This window comes from Talpa occidentalis, unplaced genomic scaffold, assembly GCF_014898055.3.
Source record: "Talpa occidentalis isolate TD23 unplaced genomic scaffold, MPIMG_talOcc4v2.1 talOcc4.12, whole genome shotgun sequence".
In the NCBI taxonomy this organism is placed as follows: Eukaryota; Metazoa; Chordata; class Mammalia; order Eulipotyphla; family Talpidae; genus Talpa; species Talpa occidentalis.
The window spans coordinates 64,487,370-64,506,962 of NW_023601212.1; the positions used below are offsets into that span (position 1 = coordinate 64,487,370).

General features: G+C 48.5%; 1 protein-coding gene across 2 annotated transcripts in view; it reads right to left on the bottom strand.

The window, feature by feature from the left end:
- Positions 1-19,593, bottom strand: part of RCSD1 (RCSD domain containing 1) — a 62,680-nt gene that overhangs the window by 4,782 nt on the left and 38,305 nt on the right. Inside the window, exons 2-6 of one of the 2 annotated variants that reach the window (XM_037506552.2) lie at positions 13,446-13,547; positions 12,314-12,403; positions 8,484-8,555; positions 5,577-5,780; positions 2,092-2,781 (exon numbers count right to left, since the gene is read on the bottom strand). In XM_037506552.2, the coding sequence (XP_037362449.1) occupies positions 2,092-2,781; positions 5,577-5,780; positions 8,484-8,555; positions 12,314-12,403; positions 13,446-13,541 (1,152 nt within the window). In that variant the 5' untranslated portion in view covers positions 13,542-13,547. The remainder of the gene's footprint in view (positions 1-2,091; positions 2,782-5,576; positions 5,781-8,483; positions 8,556-12,313; positions 12,404-13,445; positions 13,548-19,593) is intronic. The other variant, XM_037506553.2, reaches the window with a different exon arrangement.

Genomic DNA, 19,593 nt, shown 5'->3' on the forward strand with positions numbered 1-19,593 from the left:
AGGCTATTAGAAAGTCACCACTTACTGTCAGTACTTACTATGAAGTCTTGGATGCAATGTCAAAACATCTCCACTATCTTTGTTTGGATGGCTAGTCTTTAGCAAACCTGAGTGCAGTGCCGACACAAAATGAGTGTTTGAGAAACACTTTTTCCATTTATGTACAGTATCAGAGTTGGAGCTTATTCAGGGCCCTCTTTCCAGGGTGACGTTCCTTATAAACAGAATCCTAAGAGCGATGGTGTGGTATGTCCAGCCTACTCCCTGGTTCAGATTCCCAGGATAGCTCATTCCTGAACCATGAAATGTTAAAATACTTACCAGGGGCACATATCAGGGAGTTTATCCTTTATAGTACTTTCACACTTCTGCTGTGTTTGGCCTCCTTGTGAAATCTTTCTTGGAGAATGAATGGCTGAATCCTTTGTAATTCATCTAGCCTTGCTGTTCCCAGGCAGAATCAAATTTATTCTACTCTTCTGTCATTTGTTTTTTGTTTGTTTTGTTTATTTGTTGTTATCTGTTTATGCCTGTCTTCTCTATCTTTGAGCTCCCAGCAACTCACGAAGTGCGAGAGATAGCTGGGGCTTGATGATTATGGAATGAAACCATAATGTGTTTACCTGATCAATCTCTTTCTACCAAGAACAAGATGGGGATGAGGTGAGAGGGCTGGAAAGCTGGCTGTCTAGTACTATGTGTGACTCTACATGACACAGGAAAGACCCGGGGCCGGGAGGGGTGTCCCTGGAGACCCACTGTTTTCACTGGAGTCCTCCTGTGCACCACTGCCTGAGGTCTTTTGATTCTAACCTTGACCAGGCTGAAAGGGACAAAAGCAGAGTTCAGATGATGGTCCCCCCTGATTACACAGACAGTGTGGATGAGCAGTGGTGCCTTCTGAAGCAGTTAATTCAGAGGACTAGAGCTGGTGGCCAATAGTCATCACTGATTGAGCTCAGTGATCCTGGACTACTCGTCACCTTTTGGAATCTCAATTTCTCCCCCCTAAAGCCAGGGGTGAGGGTAAGGGTGTTACACTGTCAATTTTGTGGTAATCTGTTATAGCAAACCTAGGAAAGGAACACTGGAAGTATGTCATTTCAGCAAGAGTAAATGATCTATACACACACACACAACTCTGGTTGCTGTACAGAGGATGGACTATATAGGCAGAAAATGTGGAAGCAGAATTCAGATTAAGAGGCAAATGTAGCAGGAAGTTAAAGGCTTGAGCAAATGAATGAATGCACTAAGGAAAAGGGGAGATTCTGGAGTACAACTAAGTTGATGAAGTTGTTAGGAATGGTGGTAGGAATGGGACATTGAGCTCTGTTTGTGGAACTTCTTAGCCTCCACTGGGTGGCTCTATTCCTGAATCGGAGGTAGGTGATATCCAGGTGGGCTTCCTGAGGGTGGTGAGGAGGTGACTACTGAAGGGTCAACAAATGTGGGCCCAGATAGGAGGGCTAAGTTATCTCCTGCCCACATACACTCAGAGTGCCACACCTGTATGGGGATGGGTGTCCCCTAAGCATTTTTTACAGACCCCACTCCAATACCACCTTCACCCTGAACATTCTCCCACCTCCTCCTATAGTGTCCACATATACACTGTTTCTCTCATGCTGTGCTTTGACCTTTCCAAAAGCACCCACTGCCCAAACCACACTCTGCCTTCTATAATGCACCCCAAGTACCTAATGGTTTCATGTGCTGAACTGTTTTTATGCAAAGTTCATGCTCCCCCTTTTCTCTCTGAAACCCTGCAGCTGTGAGCAGAACCCAGGACCCTGTTCTCAGCAGGCCTTTAGTTTGTGACCTCAGTCACCCTGCACAGACCCAGAAGCCTGCCAGAACTCTGAGTCAGCAGAAGCAGAGCAAGCAGGAGACACACACACTTCCCTTCCTTGTGCTTTTGTCCCCTCACCCTCAATGACAGCCTGTCTCTCTAGGGCTGCGAGGCAGGAGACTGGCGCCGCTGTCACTGCACACAGAGCTGGATTGTGAGAAGAGAGTAAGGAACCAGGGATGTGACAGAAGCACCCACTGGCCTGGCCTGGCCCTTCTGGAACAAGCCAGGACACCTACCTGTGTCTCAGGAACCTCGCTGTCGGGCTCTGGCTGGGTGTGGCTGGCCCCAGACCTGCCGCTTGGCTCCAGAGCTGCCTCCCCTTCTTGCTTTCCCTTGCCTGGCCCCTGCTCAGGGTTGTGGTTGTCTCCCACTTCTCCAGGGGGCATCTCGGGGGCCTCCTTCCTGGCAGCTTCCTCCTCTGGGTTCTTTTGTGCTGGTGCCTTTTCTTCTTCATTTTCCACACGCTCCTCCTTCCCCTCTGTAGCTTTTTCCATCTGTTCTCCAGCCGGGTTTCCCTCTCTGGGGCACCCACACTCATTCTCTGCCTCTGGACTGGAAGTTTGGGGGGTTTCTGAGGCCTCCTCCCCGCCTGGACTCTGACTGGCCTCCTCTCTGGAATCCCCCGTGACCTTCTCGGGATGCTGAGCTTTCTCCATGGCCGTGACCTTCTCTTCTGGCTTCTCTGTCCTGCTGGGCGTCCTCCCCAGTTTCCTCCTTGCTTCCTGCTCTGTTGCCCCCTCACCGGGTGGAGGGGACCCCGGGGATTTGCTCTTGGACAGGAAAACTTCATCCCCATTCTCTTCCTTGGCCCCATTCTCCTGGGATGGCTCAGGGGCCGTGAAATTTCCCAGGTCCCCATAGTCTGACTGAGACCTTCGGAATCGCCTGGAGGGAGGGCGCCTTTTTATTGAGCCTCTGGTCCGCACCTGGAAGAAGGTGTTAAGGGGAATTATCTAAAAGTTGGAAGGGGGAGGGGGAGACTGCTGCAAGGAGGACTACGTGTTCTCTCAATGACAGCCAAAGGACTGCTTCGTAAGCCCACCCAGGATCATTTGATTTTCTAGAATACACTGTTGTTTGCCAGCTATTATAGGCTAGAGGCAGCTATTATAGGTGAGATTGTGCGTTACATGGTAACCTGTAGATTTCTGACTTGGAAAGATGCAAATGCTTCCCATCCAGTGAGGGGGGTAGAAAGGACCCATGATTTTATTGCTCTAGAAAACCTTAATCAGTTCGGTGCCAAACAGAATTTTTTTTTAAAGACTTATTTATTTATGTATACAAGAACTGGGGTCTGGGCCAGAGATGCGGGGGGTGAGAGCATTCACCGGAGACAGAGTGGGTCGCAGAACAGGCAGATCTAGTGAAATACACTGCTGAGGGGAGCAGCGGGCAAGACAGGAGAGGTCTGGTGTGCCGTGTGGGTCAGCTCCCTGGCTGGGATCGAACTCATGCAGCAGTGTCGGGCTATAGCTTGATAGTGCTGAGACTTTAACCCCTGTGCTACCAGGGAGGCTCCTAACTTAGCAATTTTATTCTAACATTTTTAAAGTTGCCTATAAATAACCAGTTCTTTGAATGTTCTTTGAATGAACTTTACCTTCTTACCAGTTTCTTCAGAAAATGACCAGTTGACTAAACCTATATCTATTTTGCAAAGAGCCATGTTTTAACCTCTTAAAAAATCATACTTTGGGGGCCTCCCCGGTGGCGCAGTGGTTGCGCGCTGGGTTGCGAAAGCTGCCCGCGGCCTCTGCGGTGCTGGTTCGATCCCCGGCTGCTCCCCGGCCACCAGAGGAGGGTCCCACATGGCGCGTAGACCTCCCCTGCTGCCCGCTGCTCCCCTCAGCAGTGTGCTTCGGTCCTTTTGCCTGCTCTGCTCCCTGCTCTGTCTCTAGTGAATTCTCCCACTCTCCCGCGCTTCTGACTATACCCAGTGCTTGTATAAATAAATAAATCTTCAAAAAAAAATCGTTTAAAAAAAAATCATACTTTGACAGGGCCTCCCCTGATGGCGCAGCAGTTGAGCGCTGGGCTGCGAGGCTGCCTGCAGCCTCTGCAGCGCCGGTTTGTTCTCCAGCCACCGGCGAGGGTCCCACAAAAAAAAAAAATTAAAAAAAAAAAATCATACTTTGACAAAGGTAAGCCAACAAAGAGGGCTGGCACTGGTACAGGTGGCCTAGCCCTGGTACAGGGCCCTCATTGGTGTAGAGTTGGACACTTGGTGACCACCTCCTCCCCTACCCCAGAAGGGCCTCCCCACCCTTACGAAGCTGGCTAATCTGAGGAGCTGAGCAGCCAGAGTCTTGCATTTCCGGGAACCAGGTCCAAGTTCATTGAAGTTGTGCCTTAGGAGTGCCCAGGAGTTTCCTGCAAGCCCTTTCCTCTTCCTGAGTGCATCTCAGGACCAGGCCTCGTCTTGGTCCATCAGCCTTTGTGAGATGTTCAAGGGCTATATTTCTATGAACTGCCCTATGAACTCAATTTTAAAATGTACATATAAATTAAACTTTATTTTCTTAAATCTTTTTCTCCCGCTGACTTACATTTTGGTATTCGTCAGGCCTAGTCCTGTTTCAGAGGTTTGGAATAAATAATTGGCTTGCAAGGGTTATCCAGGTCCTTTCCTGAGACCACAGTGAGGCCAGCCCCGCAGGTTATCAAGGTTCCAGCCCTTTCAGTCAGCAGAGTTTAGAAATAAGCTGGCCTGCTCCCTTGATGCCCCTGGTATTATGAGCAAATGGTAGTGCTTCCCTCCCTGCCCCTATACCCCATCTTCACCCTGTGAGAAGACAAAGCTCTCCCCTGGTTTCCTCCCTGACTGTCACCCTGGGCTTAGTGATCTCCTCTTGTGCCCCAGTCAGCTGGCTCACTCCTGCCCCTCCACCTCCTCCATCACTATGTTCCCTGGTCCCTATCTGTTTCTACATCTAGGACCTTTTTACCCCCAATTTCCTGGATTGCCCCAGAAAATTCTACACACTATATCCATAATTCTGGAGTCATAACCTCCCACCACTCCGGCACCAGACACCAAAATTCTTGGGCCATGCATGGCTCTAGCCCAGGTTTCCTGGGTACTAGCTTGACTTTCACTGGACTCTATCCCTAATTCCTACCTCTTCTTGGTAGAACCAGGGGTCAGATAAAAGCAGGCACAGCATCAGGACAGTATCCACAGAAACCAGCCCAATCATACATCTTTTTTGCAAAGGGAACAGTTTGTATGTTGTTTAATTGGGGCAAGCTACAGTAAGAATGATTTGATCCCATACTGGCACACTCACACTAAGTGTCTCATCAGGCCAGGTCAGGATGCTTTGGGACCCTGGTGACCTGAGCACCCTTCTGGGTACACTGCTGATCAGGTCTTCAGTTCCTGCTTTCAGCTATTGAGCCAACTTTCTGTGCAGCTGGGATCAGTCCTGGATTCCCCTCTCTCTCTCCACAAGGAATAGCGCACTCTCAACCCTCAAGCCTACCTTTGGGTGAGTAGGACACTATAGGGTGAGGCAGTGAGAGAGGCAGGCTAGGTGGTGGGGTGGTCTTAATTCAGGGATCACTTGCTCAGAAGAGGAGAAATTCCTTCTGTTAAAACCTGGCTCTGATCACGGCTGAAATGTGTCCTCCTTCCTCCAGGACACGAGGCTCAAATCATTCAGCATCACCCAGGCCCCACATCCCCACAGACAATGCAATGCTTTGGACCAGACGCTACCTTATTGTAACAGGGCAGGTGGCTGCCCTCAGGTGGCTGGTCGAAGCTGGCGGGCACTTCCTCTGGCTCGCTGGCCCGAGACTGCACTCCAGGGCTGCTGGGTGTGGAAGGCGGGCTGTGAAACGGGGACACCGCGGCCTTGAGTCCAGGACTCTTGGGTGAGGCCCCGGGCAGCAGGGCCCCGGGGTTGAAAACTAAGTTTGCCTATTGAGAAAAGAGGAGACATTTCAAATAGGAGTGATGAGAAGAGAAGCACTTCTGAGCTTCTGTTTAGCTTGTGGAGGGCCTGGCTTCAGAACTAGTTGAGACGAGGTAACATAAGGATTTTCGTGTTACTTCCCAATCAGTTAAACTTGTCACATCATGTCTTGCTCCTGGAAGCATTGCCGGCTTAATGCATCTCCAGCTCCTGGTTAACGCAGGCTGTGTTCTGGGATGCCCAGAAGCTACTGATTTTAGTACAACAAAATGTCCTGGAATGGTCCCAAGTTATAGACAAAGAGGCAGTAATAGCAACTGGGAGCACCTGCAGCCACTAGGATTAGGGCGATCCTGTGAGTCAGTACCCTTTATCACCTTTGTCCTGGATGCCTGCTCCTGCTGTTTGCTGGGCACACGTGGTTTTTCCTCCCACCACAACCCTACCTTGTTCAGTTTTGTTCTCACTGCACAAATCAGGATCGTGACTAAGGAATCTCCCTGGGATTCAAGCCAGGCCTATTTGTTCATGAAGTCTCCTTAGTAGATGCTAGAATGGGACACATAGTCCTTCCAGTGCAGAGCTAGCAGATCCCCGAGTGTGTGACCACATGTAGTCCTTTGCAGTGCCGCTGAAAGCAGATGAAAATGAACCCCGAGGGCAAGCAACAGCAGGCAAGCAAGCAAGAGAACGGAGGCCTGAGGGAGTCACGGGTTTGGTGGGGTAGGAGGCCGTGTCCCTAGATCCACCTTATAGGCACGGAGAAGGTGCTGCCGGCAAGGTGGCACACCCGCGTGCTCTTTAGCGCCACCTCGAGGCTCCATTCCTGCTGCGCAGCCCTCTCAATTGCAAGCTGGGAAATGGCCTCTGAGACAGGTTAGAATGAAATGGATCTTGAATAGTCAGAAAACTGGAGGTGCGAATTATAGACTAGTAGAGTGAAGAAAAAATATAGTTCCTAACTCGTCTTATAGAATATTTAGAAGAAAAACCTACCGGATGATACATTTCTTAGTTCTTTCCCCCACATATTCCCAACAAAGTAAGACTCCTAGGGATTTGGCCAACTTTTCTCACTATTGCCAACATGCTTAATGAGACTAAGCGGTAGCCTTCAAAACTCATTCTCAGGTTGCTGGGTTTCCCAAAGAGGAAAGGGGAATGAGACTAAGGCCGCAGGGTTCAGAACATGTGGGAGCTAATTTCCCACTTGGCTAGGGCTGCCACGAGGCAGAGGTCCGGGTTCTGGGCTACAATCTCTGGCTGACTGCAAGAGGGTGTGTGGAGCTCTGAGATCCCTTCTGAGATCCCTGTTTTGTGCATGTGAGCCCTAGAGGCTGTTAGAGTAAGGGGCAGCTGCAGAGGGTGGAGCCAGGGCTTCTCAGTCTGCATTAAACTTCTTCCCTGCCCTCCCCAGGGTAGACTCATGGTCAGAAATCAGACTTGCTTTCCCTAATCCACCTCAGGCTGGGAGCCAAATCCCTACATGCTCCCATAGCTGGAAGCCAATGATGACTGTGGTTACCAGGCTTAAGACATCCTTAACTTAATGGTGTCAGATCAGAGTCCATGAGCCAGTTCTGGGCCCAGATGGGAAGAAACGCTGCACATGACTTGCTGAGCTCCTGGTTGCTGCAGGGACTGCAGCGAAGGCTGGGGCACCTTTCACAAGCATCACAGATGTATTCAGTCTGCCCGTCCTCTGTGCTTTAGCTCATACTGTTCCCACTCTGGTAGTGCCTCCCTTCCTCCTTTTCAGGCGCTCAGGCATAGGTGGTTCACAAAGCATTTATTATGACCCCTGCTGAGTCTGCCCTGTTCCTGCTCTAAAATTCTAGAGCAGCAGTTCTCATGTGACCTGAGAGGGTGGGATAATTTTGTGCTCCCTGCAGACATCTGCAAATGTCTGGAGACATTTTCTGTTGTCACAGCTTGTTGCCAAATGCTACAAGTGGGCATCTAGTGGGTAGGGAGCAAGGATGCTGTTAGACATCTTGCAAGTGCACAAGGCAGCCTCTGCAACAAAATTATCCAGCCCCAGCAATGCCAAGGTTGAGACACCTGGTCTAGAGCAGTAGGAGCTGGGCAGTTACATGCAATTTAGGTTTCTGGCATTTACTTTCCTGTGTTATATCTTTTATTATACTATGTGTGAAATGGTCTCCCCAACAAGACTATAGAGACAAATGCAGAGTCTTATGCTTCATTCACAGGCCCAAGGAAAGCCAGCCCAGCTCTGTTTACCAGCGGGGTGAGGTCTCTGGATACATGAAGAGACCGGGGCAGAATGCTCCACAGAAGACGAAGCTGGCTACACCAGTGCCATGTCTGGCAGCTGAATGGCAGCCCTGAATTTCAAGCCTGAAATGGTTTGTGGCTTGCAAGCCTTGGGACAGCAGTTCTGGCTGTTCTTGGAACATTTCTTGCACTATAATGTCCCCACAAAACTCATGAGGCCCCCCCATTACCCATTGACCACCACCATTAAGTGTTAGCTACACAAACTCATGCTTGATAAGGTCCTCATTTGGCCTTTGACCCCGGGCAGAGATTGAAACCCTTCAGGGTAATTTGGCTTCTGGTTGGTTATCAGAGGCCATCTCTCCAGGTGACAACTGGGGCCAAACTGGGAGCCCCAAGGACAATTAAATGTTGGATCAGACGGGGGTTAGATAAGAGGGAGAAGTGGGTAAGCATTCTGCACTTACCTGAAGCTTTTCAATCAGAGGCGAACTCTTCACCTTGACTTTAGGAGGGTGACTCGCATTGGGTGGTGATTTCTACAGAGCAAATGGACCAAAACAGCCAAATGAGTGAGGAGGTGGGGTTCTGGCTGGGGCCCAGATGCCAAGATGGAAGAAGAGGGAAAAGTTGGTTTTACCACTTTTCCTCCATTACCTACTTACCTCATCTGGGCCAGGGTGAAGCCAGCTCACCCTCCCTCATCTCACCACTGGTGAGATCACCTGAAGCTATGAATCAAAGGAGGCAAGAAAGATGTCTGGAACATAGCAGGTCCACCATTCCAGGAAGAATGACTCTGTGGTTATTTTGAGGGAAAGGAAGGACTATGTCTGAGGCGGGCAAGCACTTCACCTCATGACCTTCAACAGCATGAGCCAAGGAGGCAGGGGGTTTCAAAGAAAGAAGGTAAAATGACCGACCATTTCTTTTGTCACAAACAAATCAAGAAGTCACAGACCAGGAGTGAAACCCCACAGAGTCCTTATTAAAATCCTTCCCTGAAACAAATGCTACTTTGGAAAATCCCCCCACTCGTGTTGTTTCTAAGTGATCATTTCCCAAAACATTGAGTACTTGTTTTGACTGAGCAGATGTTTATTGAGTATCTACTATGTCCTCTTCCAGTGGTTAACAGCTAGGCCATATGTAACCAACCACAGGTGTGTTGTTAATTCAAGATATTTTTTGTGATAGATGTATGTCAGAAGCCTTGTCTGCCTTTGGGTTTTATATTCTCTGAAAAGATCAGCTCCTACTTTATTTTTGTATACAATTCCTACAACTTGAATCTGGCTCCAAGGTATGTTGATCCTTACCTTGTAAGAACGCTGACAGTTAAAAAAAAAAAAGAATGCTGACAGTGAGGATGAGGAGGATGATGATGATGAAGAAGAAAAAGGAGATGATTTCCATGGGGATGGGCAGAAGCCAAGGCAGAAGAGGGATTTTCCTAGAGTTTGGAGATCCAATGTGTTTTTCCTGGCCCCACCCCTTCTAACTGACCCAATGGGAAGAAGAATAACACCAGTCTCAATATTCTGAGGTAGTTATTGAGTGAGATGTTTGTATTTGGGTGATGAAAGGAGGGGAGACCGACTCAACTGAGCTCCTGGTGACCTTTCTAAGGCCCAACATCAAAGGAAAGAAGCTGGGCGAGAACAGTTCCTGGCTGGGGCTGGGGAGGAACCCCGCCCTTTCTCATTCTATCTTTGGCAGGAGCCTGATAGATATGCCAGCTTCAGCCTCCCACAACAGACACACACAGGGAGCTGGAATAAATGCCTCAGAACTCCAGTTTCGAAGTGCTCCTGGCTTCATGGTTTAACACTGTCAGACATATTCCTAGTGCAGTCTTGCAAGGAACTGCGTCTGTAGGGGGCACAAGGAGCTTCCAGTACAATTACATGGTCCTCAACTTCTGTGCCTTAGAGAGAAATTTCTCATGAGCCTGTGTTACACTCATGTGAAATTTCTCTGTAAGGCACATTTCTCTGTAAGGCACAGATTTCTCTGTGTGACACTGTTTTCAAGGCTGCAGCTACGAATTTGCTGACAAAGCTCGCTTTATGTAATTGCCTAAACTCACACCCCCAGTTGACCATTATTTTCTGAAGGCAATGGAAATTCACCAAACACAGCCCTTTCACCACTAGAGAGTCCTGAACCACCCACGAACATTCCAGAGAAGATGTAGATAGAATTCAACCTTAAAGGAAGAATCCACGATAACCGCCACTGCAGTTGCTGGGGATGGCAGCAGGTGGCAGCACATTCCTTATCATTTATCATGCATCTCCAGCACCGGGCTAACTCTGGAGAAAAAACAGCTTTCCACCTTTGGGTATGTGTATGTCATATAGAAGATGATCTTATATATATATTCCTATAATGTCATATATTCCTATAATGTCTAGAAATTATGGATCAGATGGGAGTATTTCTCAGCCCACAGGGTCTGTAGTTAAAGTAAGTCCCCTTTGGCTGGGTCCTCCACAAAGAGGTAACTCCGGTCCCTTCAGCTCACCCACCATCTCAAGCCTAGCAGGGGCCAGGGTGAAGAGGAGAGGTGAATCCTCCCTTTAGCCCCCAAGGCTAGAGCCTTAGGGGCCCTGGAGGTGTACTCAGGGAGCACAGAAGTGCAGGTAGCAGTTTCTGTCCAACTGGGCCAGACAAAGCTAGTTTCTCCTTTTATTTCGAAGTTCAAGGCAACAAAAAGTCATCAGCTCAGAGGACCAATGTTTCAATGTTCAAGAACCTGTCAATCCAGTACCTTTTTTCCCTAAAAGCCACTCGCCTGTTCATCCAGCTGTTATATGCTGATTAACTGTCAGTGGTACCCCAAGGCCTGAAACCTGTAGGTTTAATTCCAGCAGAGCCAATGAACTAACCAGACTCACCCTGCTTTCATTCCAGGCATAAAATTCCCCACCCAGCCCCCATCATTGATATCATGTGCCCATTTTACAAATAAGGAAGCAGGCTCAGGGGCACAAGTCCGGTCATGGGGGCAGCCTCGCAGTAGAGATGCCAGACCGGAGGGTGAAGGTCACAAGGAGAAGTTGACCCTCGATAAAGAGAAGTTGTAGGTCATAGCACTGACTGATAACCCCGCAAAACCACAGAGTCATAATGTTAGCACTTAACAGAAATGCACACATGCCTCATGGAAAACAAACACACACCTTAGTGTTTTTTTAAACTGTAACTCTTATGGCTCTTATCCTAGAATAAAAAACTCTGTTCAGAGTATGTGTGTGTGTGTGTGTGTGTAGGGGGGCATTCTCAAAGCAGATGGTGCTCTAGACATGAATCCTCCCTGCTTGGCCAGGAGCAGCTATGAGCTTCTGCTTTGACAGGCCTATACTTGTAAGCTTGGGTTAAAAGAGTGTGAAAACCATTGATCTGTCTAAAGATTTCACTTTTTAGGTTAGAAAGTGCATGTAGGAAGAAGATGGGCCAAGTTCATGTGGGTATCCAGTGTCTATCATCAAGATGCTAGTCCCCCAAATGGAAGGGTATGTGGGAATAGGTGGTTGAAGTAGGATTTGGGAACTGGACTGTCTTGGGCTTGCTTAATCTATTTTGGGGCTGGCCACCCAAGGACAGCAAAGCATGCAAATTCATCTCTGGCAGAGACTATGACCACAGTGAAGGTTCTTGGACTGCCTCGATGGGGCGTGAAAAAGTGGCCCTCTTTGCTACTTAGCTAAGTCGGATAGGTGAGCACGCAGGCTGGGAATCTATTACTGGCTATGATGTATGATCCCAAAGCCTTCATTAAGCTGGTAACATTGGCTATTTATATCTGAGGGCAATGAGGCCTCCTGCGCACGCTGGTTTTCTTCCAATGATTCAGAACAATAGCGAGGCTTGACAAGATACTGCAGAGACCCACAATTCTCTCATATTAAAATTCTGCCTTATGTGAGTGCAGCCCCTCTTTCCACATGGAAGAACAGATAATTCAGACCTGGGAGTAAAATACAGATTTTATGAGTCTTGAGTCCTGAATCTGGTCCCTTTGGAAGGGCTCATTTTCTTTGCTAAAATTTCTAGGCTTGAAAAATGGTGTTCTCTTCCTGAATACACCGGAGAGAGGCTCAATTGTGAGTAGGAAGGAACCTAGTTTTCAAAGCAAAGGATTCAGGAAGCATGAAGAAGTGTCCTCCCTGAATCTGAAATGGACAAATTCCCTGCACAGATTTTAAGGTTTAAACATGGGGCTTCCGTGCCCTCTTCTATAAAGAAGAAATTGCTCACAACCACCATCCTCTGAGCCCACAGCAGCACTTACCTCCTCACCATTCTGGCCCAGCTCTATCTTGGGGGGAAACAGGGGGAGAGAGCAGGGTGGTTTCCTTCTTGTTGGTTTACTGGCTGGTGTCTGGAGGGAGGGTGACAGACAGACACACAGAGAGAAAAAGAGAGCTAATCAGGCAATAGGGAGGAAAAGAAGGAAGTGGAAAATGGTTTTAGGAATGTTTAGGGATGATGTCTGCAGGAGAAAAGAATGGAGGGAAGGGACTGCATGTTGGAGACTGCTGGGACTGTATAAATTGATAAATTAATTCTATTTAACTAACTGCCATGGTGATGGTCAGCCTCTGGTCTCCTAGTGCTTTCCTGCTGGAGAATTCTCTTTTGCTTGAGATTCACTGATCTAAAACATCTCAAAATACACCCACATCCAGCTTCTAAGAACTGCCAGCACTTTGGGGGTCAGTACTATTTCCTTTACCCTTTCTGACATCCCTATAATGTTTAGAAATCATGGACTAACTTTTCAAATTGGAAAGAAGAAATGAAAAATCACTCACCTGAAGCACGACAGCTACACAGTTGGTATCTCTAGAAGCCATGATAGCCCTCACCACCCCCCCTTGGAATTCCCTGCCCTTGTTTCACTTCTAGTGAACTCCCCAAATCAGCCCCCCCTTTACACTGTTCTCTCTAATAAGATTCTTCCAGAGTCCATTGGTCTCTAGTCCCTTTCCTTCCTTGTCCCTGACTTCCCATCTGAATGTGTTTCCCTGCAAATTCGCTCCTCCTCATATCTCAATTCAGAATCTGCTCCCATCTTGCCTTGCTCAGGATTCTTAGCTCCAGGCAGGAGCCAGGCTCCAGGACCTATATTCTGAAATTCATATCTGTGCAAAATTTAAGCGGATGCGAATGAATCCAGACTCTGATAGGTGGGTCTTTTAGCTGCCCCTGTGTTTTCTCTCTCCTGGCCCCACCCTGGAAAGATCCTCGCCAGGCCCAGCAGCAAGGCGACATTCCTCACATTCAAAGGGACCCCTCTGTGGCTTCTCTTCCTAATTTGGTAGTTACCAAGCCTCCTCCCTCCCTCTCCTCTGGGCCTGACCTAGACTTCCCCTTCCTCCAGCCCCCTCCCAGAAGAGGGGCTCCAAAGGCCCCTGACTTACCTCCTTTGCAGTAGCTGCCTGCTCCCTAAACCGCCCAGTCAGCTGGGCTACCGAGGGGCGCGCCGAGCCATCCACGTTGACATTGGTCTCTGCCATTCTTCCCTGGCAAACCAAGGGGAAACAAATGTTAATCAGCACATGTGGACTGGGCTCTGCTTAGTGTTGGTCCCCTGTGCCACCCAAGCCACTGGTTTGGTGGCCACAAACTACAAATGTGACAATGAGCTCTTTCACAGTATTTTGCATTCAAATTTCTAAAATAACATCTAGTCAACCACATTTCGTGTTCACAGTGTACTCAGCCCTGGGTGTGACTCTGGGGCTCTGGAGAGGAATCATACATGATCCTGTCCCAGAAGGGTGCCCAGGGATTTGGGAGCAGTACAAACCTGAGCTCCTCAACATGCAAAGACCTGGCCTGAAATTGGGTGTATTGGTGGCAATGTAAGTGTCGTCTTCCTTGGTTAGACAAGGATTTGAAACTTGGGGGTAGGGGTGCAAAATGGAGAGAGAGGCCTTTAAGTACATATGATGGGATGAACAAATGTGCTTACAAGTCTTTAACACATGTACATGTGTCTTGTTTTCTCTACTTAATTGGGCAACTTGGGCAAAATATCATTCAGCAAATATTTGTTGAATTAACAAATAAATAACATGAGAGGCGGGCAGCACAGTGGCTGAGAACTAGAATGGATTCTACCACTGAATAGACCCGCATGTTAGGAGATCAGCGACCTTGGGCAAATGACTGGATCTCTGACTTGACCTTGATGGAGATAATAGTAGCACATCACTCAAAAGTTTGTTCTATGGATTAAGTGACTGACTACTAATGTGTCAGGGGCAGGCCTGGCAGGTTACAGGTGCTGTTATTACTACCTGCACTGGGGTCTTTTTGAGAGTCTCCCTGATAGGTTCCCCAAGCTGGTTACAGGCATGGCCATGGCCCTGCTGTGCCCCCCGGGGGTGGCCCTCATTTTACAAGGGCCATCCCTCCCCCTCATGCCCAGATCACTGAAAATGTCAAGCTGCCCCCAGACACCGTTCACCCCTGTGTGCTATGTCACCTGCACACCATTCACCACAATTTTCTTTCTTTCTTTTTTTAAAAGATTAATTTATTATTTATACAATAGCTGGGGTATAGGCCAGAGGTGCGGGAGGGTGAGAAGATTCGCCAGAGACAGAGTGGGGGGCAGAACAGGCAGACAGACCGAAAGCACTGCTGAGGGGAGCAGCGCGCATGACAGGAAAGGTCTATCGCACCATGTGGTAATCTACCTGGCCAGCCGGGAATCAAACCCACACTGCAAAGGCTGCGGATATCTTCACAGTGCTGTGCTCAGCCCGCTGCATCACCGGGGAGGTCCACACCACAATTTTTTTTTTTAAAGATTTGTTTATTTATGCATACAAGAGCTGGGGTACAGGCCAGAAATGCAGGAGGTGAGAGGATTCACCAGAGACATAGTGGGGAACAGAACAGGCAGACTAACTGAAATACACTGTTGAGGGGAGCAGCAGGCAAGTCAGGAGAGGTCTGCCTCACCATGTGGGTTGCTCCCTGGCCAGCCAGGGATTGAACTTGTGCTGCAGAAAGTGCAGATTGCTTTATAGTGCGATGCTAACCCCTTGCACCACCAGGGAGGCCCCACACCACAATTTTCTATTTGACACCTTGACATGCAGGGTGAGACATGAAGGCTGCAATGGCCACCTCACTGTGGCCTTGTTACAACATGACTGATATAAGCAAATGTCCAGTCCTAGCACATTAGACTTCAGTTTTTGTGGCGATGAAAATAGCACTTCTTACACAAACTGCAAACTCCACCACTTCCTATCCTCATAACTAGCCTGGAACAGGGAGGATTTGGGCAGTGGCTTGTCTGAGAAAGTCCATCTCTGCTTTTTCCTGCCGCTCAGAACCTCCAAGGAAAAGACTTGTCCCTTCCAGCACCAAGTCTGCCTCCCTGTTAAACACACACACACACACACACACACACACACACACACACACACACACTCCCCAAGCCCTCCTTTTGGTGCTTCTTCTAACCGAAGTGTCACTGGTGATGCTCTGATGCAGCTTCCTTGGAGGGGCTGCAGGGCGAGCAGCCCCCACCCACTACCACCTGGGGTGAAGTGAAGTGAATTGAGGCAAAAATTGTGCAGAAGGCTTAGCTAGAGATATGAAGTCCCTTCTCATCTGTGAACAGGCTGTTATGAAGGAAAAGACAGGTCTCTCTTCACTGTCTCCGGCTATAATTCAAGTTCATCCCCATTTCAGTCTAAACATCAAGCGCTGATTTCCCATGAAGATGTAATAGGATTCACCTCTATGCAAGATGCCAATGTCGCCATAACACTGAGGAAAAGAAGGAAGTCCCTGAATAGCGCCCATTAGGCAAGGTCAGACACAGCCATCCTGCCCCTGGAAACAAAGGAGAGCCTTGAGGAACAGTGTGTCAACTGAGCCACTCTTAGCAAGAGTGCTGGGATAATGGGTTTGTCCATCTGTCTAACTTCCTGCCACACACCAGATCGGTCTCTCTGTCTGTGGCTATTTATTGCTTCGGTCCTGCTGACGGGGCACTTTACCTCGGCTCCAAAGGCGCCAACCACTGGAGGTGCAGGAAGATGCATTCCAGATAAAAATAGAAGTGTGCAGGAGTCAGAACCTCCTCCCTAATATCCCTGCCTCAAATTGAGCTTGGCAAGGGGCTTGGAGCAAGAGGACTATGAGGTTTCTGGAAACATTTAGGGCTTCAAAGTTGGGTTTGAGGAAAGATTATAATTGGTGGGAGTTTGTTTTCTTGGAGCCAGGTGAATGGTTTCCTTTAGGTCTGAAGCCTAGTGCGTCCACTCACCACCAGTTCCTCTCCGGACACTCCTCATTCTGTGTGGTAGAAGACTTACTGACTACCCCCTGCTCCCAGCAGGGCACACTGAAATCCAGAGGGGGGGCAAGTCACTCAGGTAGAGTCACACAGGAGAAGCCAAATGCAATGATCCATGAAACTCTTGATTCCCACCCTGGAAATCCTATAGTGGACACCAGTTAAATAGCATAATTTGTGACAGTTTTGAAAACTGTAAACTGTTTCAATAGTGAAATTATTATGAGTCACTGGGCTATACAGGGTCAATGGAAGAAGCAAGGCCTTGGGGATGGACAGGGGCCTCTGGCTCAACCTGTTTGAGGCTTGGCCTGGATTCCTGCCTTGCAATTCTGGCAGGTCCAACTACTAACTTCCTTGGTGGTTTCAAAGCATACCACCTCAGCCCTGGGCCAGGGAGCGGGTCTTTCCACAGCTCTCTCAGGTCTGAGGCTGGGTTGGTAAGGCCACATTGATCTTGACTACGTTCTTAGTTCTGAGAAGGACTTCATTGTCTCCCAGTTCCACAATATCCTGGGTCCCTCAGCCACCATGGAACTCAGCATCCTTTTGCTGTTTGAAAGATGACCATAAGCTGTCCCTTTTGTACAGATCCTGGAACACAGAAATGCTCTCATTGATGGGTCCTGTCTTCTCCTCCTCCATCCAGTCCAGCTTGTGGGGGGTAGGGCCTCCTCCCATAGTCAGTGACACTGTCGACTCACCCCTGGGGCCCTGCCCTGCCTCCTCCACACTCCCAGTCTTGACCACTGCTCTAACCTACACTTGTCCTTCTTTTGGGGTCAGCCTCCACGCCGTAAGTCCGTCTTCTGGACTCATCTCTCTTTATGCCTTGTTTTAGTTGACGCTTGTCCTTATTATAGACGGCAGTCCTCGGCTCCATCTTCCTGGGCCCAGACCTTGCTTACCACACCCTCCCTGCTACCATTCAAGTGTGGTGCTGCCAGTCAGCTTGGAAACCACTCCTGTGGCTTTGCAGAGGAGAGAAGAAAATCAGCTCTGGTGTTTGCTTTCCATTTCTAGGGGAATTCCTTCTGAGAACTGAGGACTCCCTGTGTCTGGACAGACAGAAACCTCCCACGTAAGACTGCCATGTTGAATAAATACAATTTGGATGCTGCCAACCAGCCACATAGTGGATTCTTTGTGTGCAGGTTGGGGTTGGCTCCACCTCCCTCCCTGGCTCTGCCCCTGCTTCTTCATCCTCCTCCTTGGTCTGAGGTCTAAGTATCTAGTAATTTCTGGGCCATGGTTTAGCAAGATATCACCGGAGGCCTCTTCATCTATAGTTTGAGAGGAGAGGTGATAAGTAGGTGCTGCCTGGGGCTGAGGAATCCTGCTCTTGGCTAGTAGGAAGGTTCTCCTGCTCACAGGAATAGGCCAGACAACCCAGAGCCTTGCAAGTATAGGATATTTTTGCTTCTTTCTCTTTAGAGAGCCAAGCAAGGTACTCACCCTAGACTCTTTGGAATGTCACAATAATTCCATCACCCTTTTTCTAACCTTATCCCTGATTCTTCAATTCACCCCACATTCAACCACTACCATCCTGGCATCATGGAACTAATAACAGTCTGGGAACCCAGTCGGCCCGTTTGATTCACCCAGCCACTGAGAACAGCTGCTAAGTTCTTACAGCACTAGATGTATTTCTATCATTCTCAAAACCCCTCTTCTAGAACAGAAAATGTTTCAGAATTGTGACGTAACTTGTGACGTTAACTGTCAGCACTAGAGTTGTCTGGATTCCAAAACTTTAGCTCTTTCCACTCCAACATGCTAACTTTAGACCTTTACAGGAAGCATTATTTGTCTCATCAATAATATTTACTATCCTAGGCTTGGGATGAAATAGTGAACGAAATCTGAGGTCTTGCCCTTGAGGAGCTGTGACTCCATCAGGGGAAGCAACCAATGTGCAAATACACAGATAGACAAGATATCTCGTCAAATGTTATGAATAAGATGTAATGAGACTTTATTTATGGGGGATGAGGGAAGACATCTCTGCAGGCGGGTCAGCTGAGTAAGATGTCAGAGTGGAGGAAAAGTGTTCTGAGCAGAAATTACAGATGGGAACAAAGACTGAAAGACCAGGACATATTGTCCACTGATGTTCACTGGAGGCCCCAGCCTGGAGCAAAAACGTTAAGAGCTGATGTGCAAAGTCACAAGACTGGATAAAATAATAGGAAATACAGAAGAGGGAGGAGAAGGGACCCACAGACTGAGGTCTGAGCTGCCTCCTGCTGGCCCTGAGCAGGCTTCCCTTCACAAAGCCAGGGGCAGCTCCTGTTATTCCTAAGGGAACCACGCAGACATTTGGCCACAGATTGTAGACAGGCGGGGCTGGGGTCAGACCATCTTTGGCTTCACTGAGACAGGGTGAGAGACTCTGGAAACCACTGAAGAAAAGCATGGCACCCTCCACCTGGCTGCTGGGTCATTTCCTTATCATTTCTAGAACAAGTACAGACACTAGAGAATCAAGTGGGGCAACAGCAAGTCCTCAGGGTGAATGGTCTTGGGGGCAGGGGGCATGAAAATGGAGTGGAGGTGACAAAAAACAACACCTGTAAGGCAGAGGAACAGAAACATTTCCAGTCTGTATCACTTAAACATTTTGATCAATAATACGCCTCATATACAGCAGTGGTCTTAACAGACTCTGTGGTTCGGCCTAGGTGTGTAGTAGACTGTGCTATCTAGGTTTGTGACGTGCCCACGATGAAGAAACCATTGCTTGATGCATTTCTCAGTACGTCTCCCTATTGCTAAATGCCATACAGCAGTACATGTGAACACGTTATCAAATATTTCATGTAAAACCAAAAAAGTCCCAAATATTCCCTACCTACCCACTTGCAGGCTTTGGGGATCTGAAAATAGCAGGTCCTTGGCCTCTGAGATTCTCTTTCAGGGAAAAGCCCAGACAAGGTATTTGCTCACATCAAAGACCAATATAGGCCACTAGCATGGGGCATGTGTCCCTCTTCGGGAACTCCAAAGATTCCCATTTCCTCCCAGGATGTGGTGCTGCAGCCCAGGGGCCTGGCAAGTGGTTTTTAAGATCAATGTAGCCCACAGCCTTGGGTGCCCGGCAATATCAAAGTGGGGCCAGCAGGTTAAAAGTGGTGGCACAAGCAGGGTTAGTGTCAGGTGCATTCTCAGGGAACAGCAGGGACAACAGAGAAATGGAAGGGAGGTGTTCAGCCCAAATGTAGACTGGGGCCTTGTTATTGTGA